The sequence below is a fragment of the Erythrolamprus reginae genome, chromosome 9 (assembly GCF_031021105.1).
Source record: "Erythrolamprus reginae isolate rEryReg1 chromosome 9, rEryReg1.hap1, whole genome shotgun sequence".
In the NCBI taxonomy this organism is placed as follows: Eukaryota; Metazoa; Chordata; class Lepidosauria; order Squamata; family Dipsadidae; genus Erythrolamprus; species Erythrolamprus reginae.
The window spans coordinates 51,862,643-51,885,788 of record NC_091958.1 but is presented as its reverse complement, the minus strand read 5'-3'; the positions used below and the strand labels follow the sequence as shown (position 1 = coordinate 51,885,788).

Here is a 23,146-nt window from a genome sequence, read left to right as displayed (position 1 = left end):
AAGTTACGATGGCGCTTAACGTTGCCTCCTTCCTCCACAGAGGGATGGGGAGGAACACCCTTGAAAATGTCCAAAGATACTTCACCAGAAGAGCCCTTCACTCCTCCACTCGAAACAGAATATCCTACGAGACTAGACTTTCAATCCTGGGCCTAGAAAGCCTAGAACTAAGACGCCTTAAACAAGATCTAAGTATTGCCCACAAGATCATATGCTGCAACGTCCTGCCTGTCGGCGACTACTTCAGCTTCAACCACAACAACACAAGAGCACACAACAGATTTAAACTTAATATTAACCGCTCCAAACTTGACTGTAAGAAATATGACTTCAGTAACCGAGTTGTCGAAGCGTGGAACTCATTACCGGACTCCATAGTGTCATCCCCAAACCCCCAACACTTTACCCTTCGATTATCTACGGTTGACCTATCCCGATTCCTAAGAGGTCAGTAAGGGGCGAGTACAAGTACACTAGAGTGCCTTCCGTCCCCTGTCCTATTGCTCTCCTATATCTCCTATACTTTTCTTCTATTCCTATATCTCTTCTTCTATTCTTTCATTGATATGTTCTATGACTATATCTTCTATTCTTTCTTAGATATATTTTACTATGAGTATCTCCTCTATAACCTTCATCATGTATTTTACTATGTGTATATATATATATATATCCACTAAAACCCTCATTGTGTATTGGACTAACTAACTAACTAATTAACTAATTAACTAACTAACTAACTAACTAAATTAATTAATTAATTAATAATAAATTAAAAAAAGGAAGATGGGTGGAGGGAGGGATCCAGTTCAGGCAACCTGGGTTGTTGTTTTTTTTTTAAAGTCAAAACTTTCCGATCTTAGAAACGGACCGTTCCGACCTGTGAAGTTCGAAGATCCGAAGGGGGGGGGGATGGGGGACGTTTCGCTTCGAGATCAAAGCCCGTCGATTCTTCATCGCTGCTGTTCAGGTTTCTTTATTCTTTTTTTAAAGGAGCGAATAAAACAAACAAGTCCCAGAGACTGTTGACCTCCCCAAGACGTGGGGCTGTAGACTGGGGCAACCCCCCCACTGCAGGGCTCCAGAAACAGTTTGTGACACCTCCAGTTCTTTAGCCCAGTGTTACCCAACCTTGGGAACTTGAAGATATTTGGACTTCAACTCCCAGAATTCCGCAGCCAGCATTTACCGGCTGGGGAATTCTGGGAGTTGAAGTCCAAATATCTTCAAGTTGCCAAGGTTGGGAAACACTGCTATAGCCATGTGTTTCTCCTGCCCTTCAACGTTGCAAAGCCTCCTGTCCCTGTCTCTACCTAAAGAAGGCTATGGGGGATTTTAAAGTAGGAGTAGGAGAGGGAGAGGGAGAGGAAGAAAAATGACCTGGGGTGGCGCAGCAGGTAGAGTGCAGTACTGCAGGCCACTGAAGCTGACTGTAGATCTGTGGGTCAGCGGTTCAAATCTCATCATCTGCTCAAGGTTGACTCAGCCTTCCATCCTTTGGAGGTGGGTCAAATGAGGACCCGGATTGTGGGGGCAATAGGCTGGCTCTGTTTTTAAAAAGTGCTATTGCTGACATGTTGTAAGCTGCCCGGAGTCTAAGGAGAAGGGCAGCATAAAAATCGAATAGATGAATAAATGAATAGATGAATAAATGAAAAAGAAGGAGGAGGAGGAGAAGCAGAGGAAGAGGAAGAAGAGGAAGGAGAAGGAGGGGAAGAAAAAGAAGAAGCAGAAGAGGAGAAGGGGAAGAAAGAGGAGAAGAAGGAGAAGAAGAGAAGAAAAAGAAGGAGGAGGAGGAGAGGAAGAAGAAAAAGAGGAAGAGGAGAAGGGGAAGAAGGAGAAGAAGAGAAGAAAAAGGAGAAGGAGGAGAAGGAGAAGAAAAAGAAGAGAAGAAAATGAAAAAGAAGGAGGAGGAAGAAGAGAAGGAGGAGGAGGAGGAGAAGAAAAAGAAGAAGAGAAGAAAAATAAAAAGGAGAAGGAGAAGAAGAGAAGAAAAAGAAAAAGAAGAGAAGAAGAAGAATCTGAAGAAGAAGAAGAAGAAGAAGAGAAGAAAAAGGAGGAGGAGAGGAAGAGGAAGAAGAAGGAGGCGGCAGCGAGGGCGGCAACGGAGGGGGGAACCCAGAGGACATCTCCTCCTCTCCCCCCGCCCCCCCGCATCTTTCCAGCTCGATCCTTCCTCAATCCTGAAACCCGGCTGCCTTTCCTCCGCAGAATAGCTGCGCCCTGCGCCAGGTGTCCTCCGCAGCCCGGCGCGACCCACGCGTGGCCTGGAGAGCGCGGGTGAGAAAGCAGCCCTTCCTCCCACCCTCAACCCCCCCGTGGGAAAATAGAGTTCCTCCCCATTCGCCACCCACCCACCCACCCGAGTCTGCCCGCCAAGTGCCGCCTCCTCCGGGTAACCATGGCGTTTCCCTCCTCCGCCTAGATAAGCAGCAGGTGGGCTCTTTCGAAGGGGGCGCAGCCGGCCCAGCCCAGCCCACCTCCTCCCCCCGCGGAGAGGCGGCTGCTCCCTTTCGCCGCCGGGGCTGCGGAGGAACGCGGGACCAGGAGGAGGAGGAGGAGGAGAGAAATGGGTGGGTGGGTGGAGGAGGAACGCTAAGGGGGGGGGGGCGCCTCTCTCTCTCTCTGTTCCACCCCCGCCCCTTGACGCAGGGCACCCCAAAAGTAGTTCGGTCACTTGGCAAGGCGCGCGCCTTCCTCCCCACTCGCCCGCCCGCCCGCCCTTCCCCGGAGCTCTTCTCTTTTGGGGGGGGGGGGCTTTGCCTGCCACTTGGTGCAGCGCCCGGGGGCGTGTGTGTGTTTCTCTATCTCCATCCATCTCTATCTTTCTCTCTTTTTTAAAGTCCCTGCATCCTTCTCTCCCTCTCCCTCCCTCCCTCTCCCTCCTTTTCTCTCTCTGTCTCTCTTTCCTTTTAAATTCTCTGCATCCTTCTCTCTCTCCCTTTAAATTCCCTGCATCCTTCTCGCTCTCTTCCTCCCTCCCTCTCCCTCTCTCTCCCTTTAAATTCCCTGCATCCTTCTCGCTCTCTTCCTCCCTCCCTCTCCCTCTCTCTCCCTTTAAATTCCCGGCATCCTTCTCTCTCCCTTTAAATTCCCCGCATCCTTCTCTATCTCTCCCTTTAAATTCCCTGCATCCTTCTCCCACCCTCTGTGTATCTCTCTCCCTTTAAATTCCCTGCATCCTTCTCTCTCCCTCCCTCCCTCTCCCTCTGTCTCTCTCCCTTTAAATTCCCTGCATCCTTCTCTCTCTCTCTCCCTCCCTCTCCCTTTAAATTCCCTGCATCCTTCTCTCTCCCTTTAAATTCCCCGCATCCTTCCCTATCTCTCCCTCCCTCTCCCTCTCTCTCTCTCCCTTTAAATTCCCTGCATCCTTCTCTCTCCCTTTAAATTCCCTGCATCCTTCTCTCTCTCTCCCTCCCTCTCTCCCTTTAAATTCCCTGCATCCTTCTTTCTCCCTTTAAATTCCCCGCATCCTTCTCTCTCTCTCCCTTTAAATTCCCTGCATCCTTCTCTCTCCCTTTAAATTCCCTGCATCCTTCTCTCTCCCTCCCTCCCTCTCTCTCTCCCTTTAAATTCCCTGCATCCTTCTTTCTCCCTTTAAATTCCCCGCATCCTTCTCTATCTCTCCCTTTAAATTCCCTGCATCCTTCTCCCACCCTCTGTGTATCTCTCTCCCTTTAAATTCCCTGCATCCTTCTCTCCCTCTCCCTCCCTCTCCCTCTTTCCTTTTAAATTCTCTGCATCCTTCTCTCTCCCTCCCCCCCTCTTTTTTTGCTTTTCTTCCGTCTTCTTCGCCACAACCCGCGACGCCTGGCGCGCCGGGCTGCGTTTGCAGCAAACCCCACACGCCTCGCTCGCGCTGGGAGCCGAGCAGGGTGGAGCGTGCCCGGGGCGGAGGGAAGGAAGGAAAGAAGGAAGGAAGGAAGGAGGCGCCTCGCTTGGGACAGGAGGAGGGCGCCTCCCCCCTCTCACCACCCTATGGCGCCGCGCCTCCCCCCCCGGGGATTCTCTCCAGTGCATCTTCCTCCTTCTCCCCTTTCCCCTCCGCCCCGAAATCTCCTCCCCTCCCCGATGCCCTCCGCCTGCCCCCTCGCCCCCCATTCCCCAGAGGACCCACCCCTTGTTTGCGCGATCCCCCCCATCTCCCAAACCACCCCCCCCTAAAAAAAAAAACCCGTGCCAAGCCTTTGCAGCAGCAGCTAAAACGAAAGACTGGGTGGTGGTAATTGGGGGCGGGGGGAGGGAAAGGGAGTGAAAGTGAACCCGAGCCGCTTTCGCTTTCCGCAGCCTCCGCGTTCGAGCCCGGCCGCCCTTTGATCTCAAAGCCTCTCGGTTTCTGCAAAAAAAGAAAAATCTCTCTCTATATATACATAAAAATAAAAATATGTACAAAATATAAAACGCGGGTGCCAAGCGGAGAACCGCTGCTCTCTCTCCCCCCCTCCCACGCCGCCACCCTCTTCTCTCGCGCGGCCGCGCTGGGGAGGAAGAAGAAGAAGGTGATGAGGAGGAAGAGGAGGAGGAAGAGGAGGAAAGAAGGCTGGTAGATCACCTGATGGTCCTTTCTGGAAAAATAAAATTCCCTCGCCTAGGCCGGTGGGGGAGGGGGGGAAGGAAAAGGCTGCAGTGCGGCCTCTCGGCTTCTATTTCTCTCTCCCGCATCCCTTCTTCCTCCCCTCCTTTTGTGTGTGTGTGTGTGTGTTTTGGGGAGGGGGCGATTAATAACCCTACGAGCTTCTCCTCTTCCCCGGCTTCTCTTTCCCCTTCGCCGCTGCGCTTCGCCGCCTGCTGCTCCGAGTGGGTTGGGTGGGTCGGTGGGTTGGGTGTTTGGAAGGGGTGGGGAGAGAGAGAGAGAGGGAGGAGGGAGGGGTGGGTGGGGGGATCGGGAGGAGAGGAGGGACTGGGAACTCTTCGCCCGCCTGGGAAAGGGCGAGCGGCTCGCAGACAGGTGATGGACGCCGGGCAGGCTCGCGCCTCCTCCTCCTCTTCTCCTCGCCTTTCACTTCGTCGCCATCCGGGCCAAGATGTAGACCCTGCCCGCTTGCCCAGAAAATAAACCCCCGAAAAAGCAGCAACAGAAGAAGCGGAGGAAGCGCGCCGGTGGCACCTTGGGAAGGAAAAGGGGGTGAAAAAAAAAGGGAGAAACAGTCCCGGGCGCCCGGCTTCAACCTTTCCCTCCACCGCCCTCGATTTTTATTTTCCTGGCTTCGCAAAGCGGGGAGGGGGAGAAGGGCGCCTAGAGACCAACCCCGCCACCCCACCGCTCCCCGGCTTCTCCCCTCTGCAAGGAGGACCCCCCCCCCTCTCCGGAACCAGCCGCCGAGAGACCGTTCCGATGCCTTAAGGAATTAAGGAGGAGACCCCCATTGCCCGGAGCTCGTGCCGGAGGACAACTGCCCTCCCCCCTCCCGCGCCGTCCTCCTCCTCCTCCCCCCTCCGCCCAGCGCCGGTGGTGGCTCCCTCGCCCCCCCCCCCTGAGGGATGGTTGTTATTTTCCCAGCCCAAGGAGGCGGGGGGGTGCGCCTCCTCCGCTGCACCGTTGAGTCCTGTGGCCGGTTACAGTGATGAGCCCGCAATGAGGATCAGCGCAGCGTTTTGGGTTATAGCCTTTTGCTCCCTCGTGTTGGCGGAGGTAAGTGCACACCTGGGCAAACCTGGAGGACTTGGGGGGAAGGGAGAGAGTGGGGGGAAAAGGAAAGGGAAAGGAGAGGAAAGGAAAAGGGAAGGAAGGAAAGGGGAGGAAAGGAAAGAAAGGAAGGGAAGGAGAAAGGAAAGGAAAGAGGGTGGGAGGAAAAAGGAGGAAGGAAGAAAGAAAGGAAAAAAAGAGAGAAAGGAAAGGAGGGGAAAGGGAAAAGGGAAGGGGGAAGAAGGAAGGAAAGAAGGAAGGAAGGAAAGGCGGAAGACCCCCCTCTCCTTTTAAAATCTCCAACTGCTTCCAAAACCAAATATATACTGTATACATTTTGAATGTTTGGTATTCCTCCTCCTTTCCTTCCCCCTTCTCCCACTTCCTCTCTCGACCTGCTTCTACCGTTCACCTGCACCCCCAAACCCCGTGCGAGGGGGTTTGCCTTCACCTTGGACCCTCCGGGTGGAAAGAAGGGGAGGCTTCCTTCCCCCTTCCCCAGATTTTACCCCAACACCGGAGAGGTAGCGTGGGGCAAGGCAAACCCTCCCTCGCGCGGCTAAACTACCATTCCCACTCCCACCCATTCCCCCACAAAAACCCAGCGTGGTCTCTCTTCCGCGTCCGCTACTTCCCCCCCCCCCTCCGGACGTAGTAGCTACGACTCCCCAGCCCGTCCCTTCACCCTGCCTCGCGGTCCCCTCTCTGGCGCGCGTGCAGACGTGCAAAAGGAAGGGTGGTAGGGGTAGCCAAAAAGAGACTCTCGGGTCTGTGATTTTTGCGCGTGGGTTCCCCCCTCCTTTTCACAACGCCAGCCTGGCTAGGAGAGAGAGAGAGGTAGGGTGGGGAAGTCGAGGAAACAACAAACCACGAGTAGGCTGCTATAGTAAGCCAGCTTCCTGCTCCTTGGAGAAACTAACCACGAAATGGCTAAAATAGGAGGAGGGAGCCAGTTTCAGTCGCAGCGTTGCAACCGCGTGTTTAAACCGCCCCCCCCCTTCTCTGAAAATTCACTTTATAAGGTTATCCGCATGGAGTTGGGTGGTGTGTATGTAGGTCTGTCTGTGTAAAAAAAGACCCAACTCTGGTTCCCCAGCTTGACTCTGGCACGTTTTGCTTAAAAGTTGAAAGACTTTGGAAAGGGGCTTGTTTCCAACACCACCCGGGCTCCGCGTTCAGACGACTCGCTGACTCTCCAGAGGGGGTTTCCTCAACTAAAAAAAGGGATTCCGAGTTTGCCTCCTCCAGGAATTGGAGGGGGGCCACGGCGAAGGAGAATCCCAGTTAGTTTTTGCAGGACCTAACTGGGTTGAAGGTTGGGGGGGCAGCGCGCGGCCCGTGCGCTCTGGCGCCTTAATCTGGCGAGCTCTGTAACTCGGCGCGTTTGCAAACGGTAGAAACTGGGTTTAGTTTGTTTAGGAAGCTGGTTTGTGGGCCGCGTGGCCGCGAACGCAGCCCTTTTGGGGTCTAATCTCAGCTTTGTGTGTGGTGGGATTTCCCTCCCACCCATTGCTTCCTCTTCGCCTACCCACTCCCCAAATTGGAATAGAATAGAATTTTTATTGGCCAAGTGTGATTGGGACACACAAGGAATTTGTCTTGGTGCATATGCTCTCAGCGTACATAAAAGAAAATACAGATTTGTCAAGATACATGTGGTACAACACTCAATGATTGTCATAGGGGTCAAATAAGCTAAGAAGAAACATTAATACAAATCTTAGGATACAAGCAACAAGTTACAGTCATAAATGGGAGGAAAAGGATGATAGGAATGGTGAGAAAAACTAGTAGAATAGAAGTGCAGACTTAGTAAAAAGTCTGACAGTGTTGAGGAATTATTTGTTTAGTAGATGATGGCGTTCAGGAAAAAAACTGTTCTTGTGTCTAGTTGTCTTGGTGTGCAGGGCTCTGCACACCAAGACAAATAGGGAATTGGGAATTGTTTCTGGTAGCTGCCACGGAGCGTGGGAATTCCGGGGCCCAAAAGGAAGGGAGTGTATTTTGAAGCGGGCTGAGTTTGCTGGCTCTTAAGGAGGGGGCTGGGTAACATTAAACACGAGGTGGTTTGTGTGGTTTGTGTGTGTGTGTGTTGATTTTCAACCTGTAGGATCCGGGCCCTTCTAGAGCACGGCCCACCCACCTCTCTACTCAGGGAAAAATTTTGGAGAATAGTGTGAAGCCAGAGCCAGGATTTTAAAAAAAACTACAGTATTTGCAGGCTGAAACTTTTATTATTATTATTTTTTTGCACGTTTCCTGCTATTGAAAAAAAAATAGAAAAAAGAGAAGTTGCCTTGGGTCAAAGCTCTCCTAAGGCTGGGCAATTAAACAACAGCAACAATGGGACAACGGAGGGGGAGGGAGGAAAGTTCTGGGTTATTTTATCCCGGTTTGTGGAAAACGAGGCCTGTGAAGTCCAGGGATTTTTATTTTATTTTTAGATAAGCTGGAAAAGAGGGTTTGCTGCCTCTTTTTTGGAAGGGCGGGGGTGAGTGGGGAGTGAGAGGAGGAAACAACCTGTGGAATGGTGCTGTGGCATATTTCAACTTGATTTCTCTCTCTCTCTCCTTTCTTTCTCTTTCTCCTCTCTGTCTTTCTCCTCTCTCTCTTCTTTTCTCTCCTTTCTCTCTCTCTTTCTTTCTCTTTCTCCTCTCTGTCTCCTTCTCTCTCTCTCTCTCCTTTTCTCCTCTCTCTCTCTTTCTCTGTCTTTCTCCTTTTCTCTCCTCTTTCTCTTTCTGTCCTCTCTCTCTTTCTCCTCTCTCTGTCTTTCCTTTTCTCCTTTCTCTTTCTCCTCTCTCTCTCCCCTCTCTCTTTCTCCTTTCTCTCTCCTTTTCTCTCTCCTCTCTCTTTCTCTTACTCCTCTGACTTTCTCCTCTCTCTCTTTCTCCTCTTTCTCCTCTATCTCTTTCTCCTCCTCCCTTTCCTTTTCTCTCCTCTTCCTCTTTCTGTTCTCTCTCTCTTTCTCCTCTCTCTGTCTTTCCTTTTCTCCTTTCTCTTTCTCCTCTCTCCCCTCTCTCTTTCTCCTTTCTCTCTCCTTTTCTCTCCTCTCTCTTTCTCTTACTCCTCTGACTTTCTCCTCTCTCTCTTTCTCCTCTTTCTCCTCTATCTCTTTCTCCTCCTCCCTTTCCTTTTCTCTCCTCTTCCTCTCTCTTTCTCCTCTCTCTATCTCCTTCTCTTTCTCCCTTTCTCCTCTGTCCCTCCCTCTTCCCCTCTCTCTTCTTCCCTCCTTTCCTCTTTCCCCTCTCTCTCGCCCTCCCTGCCCCCCCTCTCATTCCCTCCCTGCTCCTATCCCCCTCCCTCTTTCTCTCTCTCTCTCAGTCCCTCTCTCTCATACTTCTAGGAAGGCAGATTTCAGATACTGAACTTCGGGAGATAGTTTTGTAATTGTAAGGGGCGTGTTCCCATACAGCCCCCTCCACCTGATATTATGGATGGTCTTAAAGCACTGCCTGCTCCATTTTTTTTCTTTAACACCCCCCCTTATCTCTAGCCTTTCCCAAAGATTTGAGCCAGCGTGCTAATCCCTCCTTCCCAGAGACCAGCCCCCAACAAACGATAAAGAGGGGGGGGGAAGAAATAAACGAAAAGGACAGAATTTTCTCATATCACAGTCTGGGGGGGAGGTGGAAGAGGAGGAGGAGGAACTAAGGTTAATGTTGGTTGACTACAGACTGTTGAAAAGCATTTTTTTTTTAAAAAACACACACAAAAAAACCCTGCAGTCCCTCCTTCCTCCATTGTTCCTGAGCACCTGGATGGGGGTGGAAGCTGGGGGCAGGTCCCACTTCAGAGGGGATCCAGATCTGCTCCAGATCCGCTCCAGAGGGGATTTGAAAAAAGGCTGGATGGAAATTTGAATGGCGAGAGATCAAGATCTGGTCCAGAGGGTGATCTGGAGAAAGACTCACTTGGAGATCTCCAGATTTTGATTGACTTGGGATCTGCTCTGGAGCTGATTTGGTGGCAGACTCAGTAGAGATCTGGTGATCTGAACTGACTAGAGAGACCAAGATCTGGTCCAGAGGGTGATCTGGAGAAAGAATCAGTAGAGATCTGGTAATTTGACTGGTTAGAGATCAAGATTTGGTCCAGAGGGTGATCTGGAGAAAGACTCACTAGAGATCTGGTGATTTAACTAGGTTAAGAAATCAATATCTAGTCCAGAGGGTGATCTGGAGAAAGACTCACTTGGAGATCTCCAGATTTTGGTTGACTTGGGATCTGCTCTGGAGCTGATTTGGTGGCAGACTCAGTAGAGATCTGGTGATCTGAACTGACTATAGAGATCAAGATCTGGTCCCGAGGGTGATTTGGAGAAAGAATCCCTAGAGATCTGGTGACTTAACTAGCTTAAGAAATCAAGATCTAGTCCAGAGGGTGATTTGGAGAAAGACTCCCTAGAGATCTGGTGATTTAACTAGGTTAAGAAATCAATATCTAGTCCAGAGGGTGATTTGGAGAAAGACTCCCTAGAGATCTGGTGACTTAACTAGCTTAAGAAATCAAGATCTAGTCCAGAGGGTGATTTGGAGAAAGAATCCCTAGAGATCTGGTGACTTAACTAGCTTAAGAAATCAAGATACAGCCCAGAGGGTGATTTGGAGAAAGACTCCCTAGAGATCCTACTTGACCAGGGACCTGCTACCGGGTGTGTGCGTGATCTCGGTGGGAAACTGACTAACCCGGGGGGCCTTCGCTCTCTTTCTCTTCTCTTTCCCAAGGAAGCAGAGATCCCCCAGGAGCTGATCGAAAGACTGGCGCACAGCGAGATCCACAGCATAAGGGATTTGCAGCGTCTCCTGGAAATTGATTCCGTAGGTAAATTATTCCCTTGCATTTCTTCCTATATCCCAACCAAAGCCCACCTGTTGCCATGTTGTGTGTGTGTGTGTGTGTGTTGGGGGTGGTTACCAAGGAAGGGGGTGGGCTCTCTTCTTGGCAAATGGTTTTGCAAAGAGCCAGTTTTAGAAATGCAAAAATGTCCAGGCCTGCCAGTTGGGGAGGGGCAGGGAGAAAGTCCACAATGGATTGGGGAAGGGGGGGAGAAAAGGGGGGTTTAGGAGGAGAGGCTGAGTTTGCCCCCCCCCCAACTTCCCAAGCCACCAGAAATTTATTTATTTACTTATTTATTAATTTTCTACGCCGCCTTTCTCCTGAGACTCAGGGCAGCTGACAACAAAACAAATGCATAATATGCAAGAAATCTAAACATTTAAAACTCTAAAAAGAAAAAAAATTAATTCTAAAAACATGTAATTGCATTGGCTGCCGACCAGTTTCCGGTCACAATTCAAAGTGTTGGTTATGACCTTTAAAGCCCTTCATGGCATCGGACCAGAATATCTCCGAGACCGCCTCCTGCCGCACGAATCCCAGCGACCGATTAGGTCCCACAGAGTGGGCCTTCTCCGGGTCCCGTCAACTAAACAATGCCGCTTGGCGGGACCCAGGGGAAGAGCCTTCTCTGTGGTGGCACCGGCCCTCTGGAACCAACTCCCCCCGGAGATTAGAACTGCCCCTACTCTTCCTGCCTTCCGTAAACTCCTTAAAACCCAACTTTGCCGTCAGGCATGGGGGAACTGAAACATCTCCCCCTGGGCATGTTTAATTTATACATGGTATGCTTGTGTGTGTGTCTGTTAGTATATGGGTTTTTTAAAATTTTCAAATAAAATTTTCAAATATTAGTTGGGGGAAAGATCAAAAGCAACATGAAAAAATATTATTTTACTGAAAGAGTAGTAGATCCTTGGAACAAACTTCCAGCAGACGTGGTAGATAAATCCACTGTAACTGAATTTAAACATGCCTGGGATAAACATAGATCCATCCTAAGATAAAATACAGAAAATAGTATAAGGGCAGACTAGATGGACCATGAGGTCTTTTTCTGCCGTCAGACTTCTATGTTTCTATGTTTCTATTTTAAATTTAGTCGGATTATTTATGATTTGTTTCACTTGTTGTGAGCTGCCCCGAGTCTTCAGAGAGGGGCGGCATACAAATCCAAATAATAATAAATAATAAATAATAAATAATAAATAATAAATAATAAATAATAAATAATAAATAATAAATAATAAATAATAAATAATAAATAATAAATAATAAATAATAAATAATAAATAATAAATAATAAATAATAAATAATAAATAATAAATAATAAATAATAAATAATAAATAATAAATAAATAAAAAGTCTAACTTAATTCATATTCTAAAATCCCAATTCATTTGGCTTGTTCCCTCCCCTCCACCCAGGACCCTTATTAACCCAGGGGTTCCAAAGCTTGACTCCAGAAATTGTGGGTGCTCCAACACTGGAGGTTTTAAAGAAGAGATTGAACAGCCGTTTGCCTGAAATTGGTATTGGGTTTCATGCTTGAGCCTGGGGTGGGGGGTTGGACTAGAAGACCTCCAAGGTCTCTGTTATGATTCTGCTTAGCGGTTCAGTGGGACCTGTTTCTGAGTAAACATGAGTAGAATTACACTGTTGGATTGTTTGGTGAATGCCAAGTGGCGGTGTCCAACCAACATTGCACTGAAATTGACATGCCCTGTTGAAATTGACTTGCCCTATTGAATTGACTTGCCCTGTTGAAATTGACTGCGTTATTGACACTGAGTTGCCATGTTGCATTGACTTGCCTTATTGAAATTGACTTGCCCTGTTGACACTGAGTTGCCCCATTGAATTGAATTCACCTATTGAAATTGACTTGCCCTGTTGGCACTGAGTTGCCCCATTGAATTGAATTCACCTATTGAAATTGACTTGCCCTGTTGACATTGACTTGCCCTGTTGACATTGACTTGCCCTATTGAATTGACTTGACCTATTGAAATTGACTTGCCCTGCTTACATTGACCTGACCTGTTTTCATTGAGTTGCCCTATTGAAATTGACTTGACCTGTTGACATTGACAGGCCTTTTGAGTTGCCCGATTGAAAATGAGTTGCCGTATTGAATTGAATTGACCTATTGAAATTGACTTACCCTGTTGACACTGAGTTCCCTATTGAATTAAATTGACCTGTTGAAATTGAGTTGCCCTGTTGACATTGAGTTGCCCTGTTGACATTGAGTTGCCCTGTTGACATTGAGTTGCCCTGTTGACATTGAGTTGCCCTATTGAATTGACTTGCCCTACTGAAATTGACTTGTCCTGTTGACATTGACTTGACCTGTTGACACTGACAGGCCTTTTGACACTGAATTGCCCTATTGAAATTGACTTGCCCTATTGAATTGACTTGCCCTGTTGGCATTGAGTTGCCCTGTTGAATTGAGTTGCTGTATTGAAATTGACTTGCCCTATTGACTTGTATTTTATGCTATGAGAAATCTAATCTACAGCTCTGCAAAATAGACGTGTCTTAAATTTGCTCTGGTCCTACAGTTTGGGGGAGAGAGGAAGTCATTAAGTGTCAGCACCATCTCCCCAGAATAGGTGATGTTTATTTGATGGGATGTGCCTCTTTCAATACAGGAGGGTGGCATTTATTGTTGCTGCTAATTCTGTTGTTGTTGTTGCTGCTGATGTTGTTGTTGTTGTTGTTGTTGTTCTTCTTCTTCTTCTTCTTCTTCTTCTTCTTCTTATTATTATTATATCAGAAACCCCTCCCCAGATTATATCTCCAGCCCCAAAACATTTTTATTTATTTATTTATTTAATTTTTATTTATTTATTTATTTATTCATTCATTCATTCATTCATTCATTTATTTATTCCAATATACAATACATACTGAGGAGAATAGACATGAAGTATTACATACAAAGAAAAGATATGAAAACAGAGAAGATATATGAAAGGGAGAAAAGATATATGATATATGGGATAAGGGGAGACAATTGGACAGGGGACGAAAGGCACACTCGTGCACTTATGTATGCCCCTTACTGACCTCTAAGGAACCTGGAGAGGTCAATCGTGGATAGTCTAAGGGAGAAATGTTGGGGGTTAGGGGTTGACACTACTGAGTCCTGTAATGAGTTCCACGCTTTGACAACTCGATTGCTAAAGTCATATTTTTTACAGTCAAGCTTGGAGCGGTTAATATTAAGTTTGAATTTGTTGCGTGCTCTTGTGTTGTTGCGGGTGAAGCTGAAGTAGTCATTGACAGGCAGGACGTTGCAGCATATGATTTTGTGGGCAATACTTAGATCACCAAGCTCTTGTAAATAAACCACTTTCTGCATGGGGCTATTCCAGACTCTGTTCATTTTTATTTATTTATTTGCTTGTTTGTTTTGTCTAGTACATAATGGAGGTATGTGACAATATAATAACATTTATATGCATGATACCAGTAAAAGAAAGAAAAAGATTAGAAAAACATTAGAAATAATAATATTCATATACATAATGCTAGTAAAAAATATAAAGAAACATTAGGAAGGCATGCTGGTGCACTTATGCACGACCCTCACTGACCTCTTAGGAATCGGGAGAGGTCAAGAGTAGACAAGCTAATGGTAAAATTTTGGGGGTTAGGAGATGATACTATAGAGTACGTCGTGAGTTCCATGCATCAACTACTCGGTTACTAAAGTTGTACTTCCTGCAGTTGAATTTGGAGTGGTTTACATTAAGTTTGAATCTGTTGTGTGCTCGTGTGTTGTTGAGGTTGAAGCTGAAGTATTTATTTATTTATTTAATTTATTTATTTATTGTTAGAGTTGAAAGGGACTATGCAAGTCATCAAGTCCAACCCCCTGCCTGAGCAGGAATCCTAAAGCACCCCAGCTAGGTGGCAGTCCAATCTCCTCTTGAAAGTGTCCAGAGTTGGGGAGTCCACCACCTCCGCAGGCAGGTTGTTCCACTGGTTGATCGCTCTGACCGTCAGGAAGTTCTTCCTTACTTCTACGTTGAATCTCTCCTTGGTCAGCTTCCAGCCGTTGTTCCTCGTCCGACCCTCTGGTGCTCTGGAGCAGTGTTTTTCAACCAGTGTGCCGAGGCACACTAGTGTGCCGTGAGACATGGTCAGGTGTGCCGCGAAGCTCAGAGAGAGAAAGAAAGCAAGAGAGAGAGAAAGAAAGAAAGAGAAAGAAAGCAAGAGAGAGAAAGAAAGCAAAAGAGAAAGAGCGACGAGAAAGAGAACGAGAGAGAGAAAGCAAGAGAGAGAGAAAGAACAAGAGAAAGAAAGCAAGAGAGAAAGAGAGAGAAAGAGAGAAAGAGAGGGAGGGAAGGAGAGAGAGAAAGACATAGAGGAAGGTAGGGAGAGAGAGAGAAAGAGAGCAAAAAAGAGAGGAAGAGAAAGAAAGAGGGATGGGGAGAGAAAAAGAAAGAGGAAGGGAGAGAAAGAGGGAGAGAGAAATAGAGTGAAAGGGAGGAAGAGAGAGAAAATTTTTTTGTCCAAACTTTTTTTAGCCCCACCCCACCCCGCTCAATGTGCCCCAGGGTTTCGTAAATGTAAAAAATGTGCCGCGGCTCAAAAAAGGTTGAAAATCACTGCTCTGGAGAATAGAGTGACCCCCTCCTCTCTGTGGCAACCCCTCATATACCTGTATACAGCTATCATGTCCCCTCTGGCCCTCCTTTTCTCTAGGCTATCCATGCCCGGTTCCCGCAATCTCTCTTCGTAAGTCTTGGTTTCAAGTCCCCTAATCATTTTGGTTGCTCTTTTTTGCACCTTCTCCAGAGTTTTTGAGGTGTGGTGACCAGAACTGGATGCAGTACTCCAGATGTGGTCTGACCAGGGCGTAGTAGATAATACTTGGAGTGTAACCCCCTGTTGATGCAGCTTAGGATGGTGTTGGCTTTTTTGGCCGCTGCTGCACATTGCTGGCTCATGTTTAGTTGATTATCCACCAAGACTCCAAGATCTCTTTCGCAGTCACTACTGCTGAGTTGAGGTTTCTCCCAGACTGTACATGTGTCTAGGTGTTGTTTTTTTTTTACCAAGGTAGTTGTTGACAGGAAGGGACATTGTAGCAGATGATTTTATGGGCTATGCTTAGACTGTGTTTAAGGCAACGTAGTTCTAAGCTTTCTAACCCTAGGATTGTAAGTCCAGTTTTGTAGGATATTCAGTTTAGGAACGAAATCCCGTCTAAACAAGACGGTATCTTTCATTTGCTGGTGTCTTTTGTTTGTTGCAAAGAGAAAAGCAAAAATATACAAATTCTCCCTTTCCTCTTGGACCCAAAAATAACAACAACCAAACCACCATCCCCTCCCAGTCAGCTCCCAAACAATCAGCGGGCCCATCTTGCTATTGCTTTTTAATAGCCCCAGGTTATTTTCTGAATCATTAGACTGATGAATGCTTCAAAGGGCAAAACCCGGGCAATTTCCTAACTCTACCTTCCTACAAACAGAACCAGCCTGTTATTAAAGGTGATCTCTGCAGATTTTGCCAGAATTGATTCAAAGCAAGGATCTGCAGCATTGGGGAAGGGTGGCATTGTTAAGTTGTTGTTGTTATCTCTTTTATTCATTAAACATGATATTCCGTCAACTGAACATTTTAAAAAGGGTCACAAATGTCACTGATGATTGATACGGGTTGCTGCCTGCGTCCTAGGTATCAACCAAGTGTCTTTTTAAAAGTTATGATGTTCTGAGTAGCGCAGGGGTTTTTTTGCACTTCCGCTGCTGTTGTTGCAGGAAGCTGCAATTTCTTGATGTGTTTTGTGAAATTCTTGGACATGGTAGCAAGTGCCCCATTGGTTGGCAATGGGTATCACTGTTACTACTACTACTACTACTACTACTACTACTACTACTACTACTACTACTTCTTCTTCTTCTTCTTCTTCTTCTTCTTCTCCTCCTCCTCCTCCTTCTTCCTCTTCTTCTTCCTCTCCTTCTTCTTTTTCTTCCACTTCTTCTCCTTCTCCATCTTCCTCCTCCTCCTCTTCCTCCTCCTCCTTTTCTTCTTCCTCTTCTTCCTCTTCCTCTTCTTCCTCTTGTTCTCCTCCTCCTCCTTCTTCCTCCTCTTCTTCTTCTTCCTCCTCCTCTTCTTCTTCCTCTCCTTCTCCTTCTTTTTCTTCCCCTTCTTCTCCTTCTCCATCTTCCTCCTCCTCTTCCTCTTCCTCCTCCTCCTTTTCTTCTTCCTCTTCTTCCTCTTTTTCTTCCTCTTCCTCCTCTTCCTCTTGTTCTCCTCCTCCTCCTTCTTCCTCCTCCTCCTCTTCTTCTTCTTCCTCCTCCTCCTCTTCTTCCTCCTCCTCCTCCTCCTCTTCTTCTTCTTCCTCTCCTTCTCCTTCTTTTTCTTCCCCTTCTCCATCTTCCTCCTCCTCCTCTTCCTTTCCCCCCTTCTCCTTTTCTTCTTCCTCTTCTTCTTCCTCTTCCTCCTCTTCCTTTTGTTCTCCTCCTCCTCCTCCTTCCTCCTCCTCCTCCTCCTCCTCCTCTTCTTCTTCTTCTTCCTCTCCTTCTTTTTCTTCCCCTTCTTCTCCTTCTCCATCTTCCTCCTCCTCCTCTTCCTCTTCCTCCTCCTCCTTTTCTTCTTCCTCTTCTTCTTCCTCCTCTTCCTCTTGTTCTTCTTCTCCTACTCCTCCTTCTTCCTCCTCCTCTTCCTCTTCCTCTTCTTCCTCCTCTTCCTCTTCTTTCTCTTCCTGTTTTTGTTGTTATTATTATTATTATTACTACTATTACTATTACTACTATTATTGCAAAAGTAAGAAAGAAACAACCGGGCTTTCCTTCCAACTCTTTTCTCCCCCCCTCTGTTTCTCTCTCTCCCGCTTTCTCCTTTTTCGTTGCTTTGTTGGGAAAAAAAACCACCCAAGGGAAGTCGTCCCATTCTCCTCTACTGAGCCAAGAATCCAGCAAGTCGTTGCTTGCGCTGCTCAAAAGCCGAGCCATTCCACCGAGAAACAAAGACGGCACAGTTGTTCTGCCTTGTTGTTGTTATTTATTTATTTCCTTTTTTTTTTTTGGAAAGGAGAAGAATTACAAGGAGCCTTTGAAAGTTTAAACTCTGGATTTCAGCAGGCTCGGCTTTGGCGGGTGGGGAGGTGGGAGTGACTTTGATTGGGCCTGCCGGAGGCTGAATCCATCCATGAGATTTTTGCACTGTGCTGTTTTTTGTATTTTTGTTGTGTGTTTCAACCCCCCCTTTTTTTTTCTTTTTGGTGGAATTGCACAAGGTGGTACAGACAGCAGGCGAAGGCTTCCCGTTTATTCCTTCATCACGAGAGGGAAGGCAACAGCCTGCTGACTGTGTACAGGGGGAGAACTCGAATTATTATTACAGTGGTACCTCTACTTACGAAGTTAATTTGTTCCGTGACCAGGTTCTTAACAAGAAAAGTTTGTAAGAAGAAGTCATTTTTCCCATAGGGATCAATGCAAAAGCGAATAAGGCGTGCAATTGGGGAAACAACAGGGAGGGTGTAGGCCCTGTTTCCTCCCAGGAGATTCCTAGAGAGGCCCCACGGAGGCTTCTCCCTGCCTTTTCCAGCCCTGTTTCCTCCCAGGAGATTCCTAGAGAGGCCCCACGGAGGCTTCTCCCTGCCTTTTCCAGCCCTGTTTCCTCCAAGGAGATTCCTAGAGAGGCCCCACGGAGGCTTCTCCCTGCCTTTTCCAGCCCTGTTTCCTCCCAGGAGATTCCTAGAGAGGCCCCACGGAGGCTTCTCCCTGCCTTTTCCAGCCCTGTTTCCTCCAAGGATATTCCTAGAGAGGCCCCACGGAGGCTTCTCCCTGCCTTTTCCAGCCCTGTTTCCTCCCAGGAGATTCCTAGAGAGGCCCCATGGAGGCTTCTCCTTGCCTTTTCTGGTTATGTTTCCTCCTGGGAGATTCCTAGAGAGGCTCCATGGAGGCTTCTCCCTGCCTTTTCCCACCATGTTTCCTCCCAGGAGATTCCTAGAGAGCCCCCACTGTGGCTTCTCTCCGCCTTTTCCCTCACTGTTTCCTCCCGGGAGATTCCTAGAGAGGCCCCACGGAGGCTTCTCCCCACCTTTTCCAGCCCTGTTTCCTCCCAGGTGATTCCTAGAGAGGCCCCATTGAGGCTTCTCCCTGCCTTTTCTGGTTATGTTTCCTCCCGGGAGATTCCTAGAGAGGCCCCACGGAGGCTTCTCCCTGCCTTTTCCAGCCCTGTTTCCTCCCAGGAGATTCCTAGAGAGGCCCCACGGAGGCTTCTCCCTGCCTTTTCCAGCCCTGTTTCCTCCCAGGAGATTCCTAGAGAGGCCCCACGGAGGCTTCTCCCTGCCTTTTCCAGCCCTGTTTCCTCCAAGGATATTCCTAGAGAGGCCCCACGGAGGCTTTTCCCTGCCTTTTCCAGCCCTGTTTCCTCCCAGGAGATTCCTAGAGAGGCCCCATGGAGGCTTCTCCTTGCCTTTTCTGGTTACGTTTCCTCCTGGGAGATTCCTAGAGAGGCTCCATGGAGGCTTCTCCCTGCCTTTTCCCACCATGTTTCCTCCCAGGAGATTCCTAGAGAGGCCCCACTGTGGCTTCTCCCCGCTTTTTCCAGTTACAATTTTGGAGGCTTGTGTTTGTAAGTGGAAAATGGTTCTTGAGAAGAGGCAAAGAGAATCTTGAACACCCTTATGTAGAAAAGTTCGTAAGTAGAGGCATTCTAAGGTAGAGATACCACTGTATGTTGAGTGGAGAAAAGGAGGAGGAGAAATGGGAGGAGGAGGACTATGGGACCCTTGGTGCCCTCTGAACTTGCTTTTCTTTTTAACAGACGTCTTATTACCCAACCAGGTAACACCATCTGTGCTAGTAAGGAGGAGGGAGAAGGACTAACAGGAGGACTGTGGGGGTTTTGGTGCCTTCTCAGCTTCCTTGTTGTCTTACAGATGCTTCATTACTCAAACTAAAAATGATTTAGCTTTACTAGATAAATGGTCAAAGCAATGGAAACTGCAGTTTAATGTTTCCAAATGTAAAATAATGCACTTGGGGAAAAGGAATCCTAAATCTGAGTATTGCATTGGCAATTCTGTGTTAGCAAAAACTTCAGAAGAGAAGGATTTAGGGGTAGTGATTTCTGACAGTCTCAAAATGGGTGAGCAGTGTGGTCGGGCGGTAGGAAAGGCAAGTAGGATGCTTGGCTGCATAGCTAGAGGTATAACAAGCAGGAAGAGGGAGATTGTGATCCCCTTATATAGAGCACTGGTGAGACCACATTTGGAATACTGTGTTCAGTTCTGGAGACCTCACCTACAAAAAGATATTGACAAAATTGAACGGGTCCAAAGACGGGCTACAAGAATGGTGGAAGGTCTTAAGCATAAAACGTATCAGGAAAGACTTAATGAACTCAATCTGTATAGTCTGGAAGAAAGAAGGAAAAGGGGGGACATGATCGAAACATTTAAATATGTTAAAGGGTTAAATAGGGTTCAGGAGGGAAGTGTTTTTAACAGGAAAGTGAACACAAGAACAAGGGGACACAATCTGAAGTTAGTTGGGGGAAAGATCAAAGGCAACATGAGAAAGTATTATTTTACTGAAAGAGTAGTAGATCCTTGGAACAAACTTCCAGCAGACGTGGTTGGTAAATCCACAGTAACTGAATTTAAACATGCCTGGGATAAACATATATCCATTGTAAGATAAAATACAGGAAATAGTAAAAGGGCAGACTAGATGGACCATGGGGTCTTTTTCTGCCGTCAGTCTTCTATGTTTCTATGTTTCTATGTTTCTAACTAGGTAACATCATTAGTGTTATAGTAAGGAGGGGGGTTGGTGGACAGGAGGAGGAGGAGGAATAATAGGAGGACTGTGGAGTCCTTGGCACTCTCTGAGTTTTCTTGTTTTCTTGCCGAGGTTTCATTACCCAAACCGGGTAACATCACCACCTAGCACTGATGATGTTACCTAGCTTGGGTAATGAAAAGTCTGGAAGAAAACAAAGAAGCTCAGAGCTCGCTTTTCATAATGCTAGCGTGTCGCGTTTAGATTTATTTTGTTTTCTTGTGTTTGCTTGCTTGCTTTTTTCCACGTAACTCACAGTCCTGGATGTCATACTTTGGCCAGGTTTTTTCAAGGTGGACTTTATGCTGGTCAGTGGGGGTTCCCTGGATTGCTGACCCAGGCTTCGTCCCCAGGGGCTTTCCAAGACAATTTTGGGTTTCAGCTCCTTCTAACTTTTGCAGAATGGACAGAGAGCTCTAATTCTCGGTGGGGGCTCATTCTTCCTGGCGAATTTTTGGCAAGCACCGTACGCCCGATCCTCTCTTCATATTGCCAGTTGAACGTGGGTCCTTCTCAGCCATGGGGTTGGCTTTGCAATGGGGTGTGGAGTCAGGCTTGGCCAATTGTTCCTGCAGTTTTTCTGCTCTCCTTCCTTCCAAAGGAAGACTCTAAGATATCCAGTCAACGAGGCAGTGGAAGTGATGTGCCGGTGTCTGGGGGCTGTTGGGGCCTGGATGGGTGTCAACAAACTCAAACTCAACCCAGACAAGACGGAGTGGCTGTGGGTCTTGGCTCCCAAGGACAATTCCATCTGTCCGTCCATTACCCTGGGGGGGGGGAACTACTGACCCCCTCAGAGAGGGTTCGCAATTTGGGCATCCTCCTGGATCCACAGCTAACATTGGAACACCATCTTTCGGCTGTGGCGAGGAGGGCGTTTGCCCAGGTCTGCCTGGTGCACCAGTTGCAGCCCTATTTGGACCGGGAGTCACTGCTCACAGTCACTCATGCCCTCCTCACCTCGAGGTTCGATTACTGCAACGCTCTCTACATGGGGCTACCTTTGAAAAGTGTTTGGAAACTTCAGATCGTGCAGAAAGCACCCGCGATTCGCCCATGTTTCTTCAACACTCCGTGGCTTGCATTGGCTGCCGATCAGTTTCCGGTCATAATTCAAAGTGTTGGTCATGACCTTTAAAGCCCTACATGGCATTGGACCAGATTACCTCTGGAACCACCTGCTACTACATGAATCCCAGCAACCGATAAGGTCCCACAGAGTTGGCCTTCTCCGGGTCCCGTCGACTAAACAATGTCGTTTGGCGGGACCCAGGGGAAGAGCCTTCTCTGTGGCGGCCCTGGCCCTCTGGAACCAACTCCCCCCGGAGATTAGAAGTGCCCCCACCCTCCCTGTCTTTCGTAAACTACTCAAGACTCACTTATGCCGCCAGGCATGGGAGAGTTGAGATATTCCTTCCCCCTAGGCCATTACAAGCTATGCATGGTATGTTTGTGTGTATGTTTGGTTTTATAATAGGGGTTTTTAGTTGTTTTATTATTGGATTGTTACATGCTGTTTTTTATCATTGTTGTTAGCCGCCTCGAATCTACGGAGAAGGGCGGCATACAAATCCAATAAATAAATGAATGAATGAATGAATGAATGAATAAATAAATATTCAATCCAGCTGAGCGTCAATAAGTTATTTATCTACAGAAAGAATGATAGGTTAGAACTTTCACAGTTGGTATTTCTGGTCTGAGAAGGGCTGGATGGGTTGAGTCAACAATTATAGAACTCAGGATAATTTATTTATTTATTTGTGTTGTCAAGTATGTATTGGTGGTATACAAAAATATAATATTTATATACATGATACAGTGGTACCTCTACCTAAGAACGCCTGTACTTATGAACCTTTCTAGATAAGAAACGGGGGTTCAAGATTTTTTTGCCTCTTCTCAGGAACCATTTTCCACTTATAAACCTGAGCCTCCAAAACTGTAACCAGAAGAGGCAGGGAGAAGCCTCCGTGGGGCCTCTCTAGGAATCTCCCAGAAGGAAATAGGGCTGGAAAAGGTGGGAAGAAGCCTCCGTGGGGCCTCTCTAGGAATCTCCTGGGAGAAAACAGGGCCTCCACCCTCCCTGTGGTTTCCCCAATCGAATGCATTATTTGCTTTTTGATTCCTATGGGGAAAATTGCTCCTTCTTACAAACTTTTCTACTTAAGAACCTGGTCACGGAATGACTTAAGTTCATAAGTAGAGGTACCACTGTACTAGTAAAAGAGAAACATTAGGACAGGGGATGGAAAGCACTCTGGTGCACTTATGCATGCCCCTTACTGACCTCTTAGGAATCAGGAGAGGTCAACACTGAATAATCTTAAGGATAAAATTTTTGGGGTTAGGTGATGATACTACAGAGTCAGGTAGTGAGTTCCATGTATCAACTACTCGGTTACTAAAGTTGTACTTCCTGCAGTTGAATTTAGAGCAGTTTACTTTAAATTTGTATTGCTGTGGTTGAAGCTGAAGTAGTCGTTGACAGGAAGGACGTTGTAGCAGATGATTTTATGGGCTATGCTCAGGTCGTGTTTAAGGTGACGTAGTTCTAAGCTTTCTAAACCTAGGATTGTCAGTCTAGTTGTGTAGGGTATTCTGTCGAGAGTGGAGGAGTGGAGGGCTCTTCTGGTAAAGTATCTCTGGACATTTTCTAGAATTCTGTTGATGGAAAGTGCTCTGATTGATGTACAGTGTGGCCTCCAGACTCATCTTCCTCATGGAGTAAAGACCACAGGTTGTATGGAAGAACGGGTCATAATCTGAATATCCACTAAAGATGACCTGGGGGCATCTCATACTTTATACTTTCTTGTAACTAGACAATGATGTTGGCTAAAGTTGGAATGATGGGGTGCTTA

General features: G+C 47.3%; 1 protein-coding gene across 3 annotated transcripts in view; it reads left to right on the top strand.

Annotated features, from left to right (window-relative positions):
* The first annotated feature begins 4,598 nt into the window (after window positions 1-4,598).
* LOC139172294 (platelet-derived growth factor subunit A-like) overlaps window positions 4,599-23,146 on the top strand; it is an 80,524-nt gene continuing 61,976 nt past the window's right edge. For all 3 annotated transcript variants that reach the window (XM_070761259.1, XM_070761258.1, XM_070761257.1), the window contains exons 1-2: window positions 4,599-5,632; window positions 10,351-10,447. In XM_070761259.1, coding sequence (XP_070617360.1) covers window positions 5,576-5,632; window positions 10,351-10,447 — 154 coding nt within the window. In that variant the 5' untranslated portion in view covers window positions 4,599-5,575. The remainder of the gene's footprint in view (window positions 5,633-10,350; window positions 10,448-23,146) is intronic.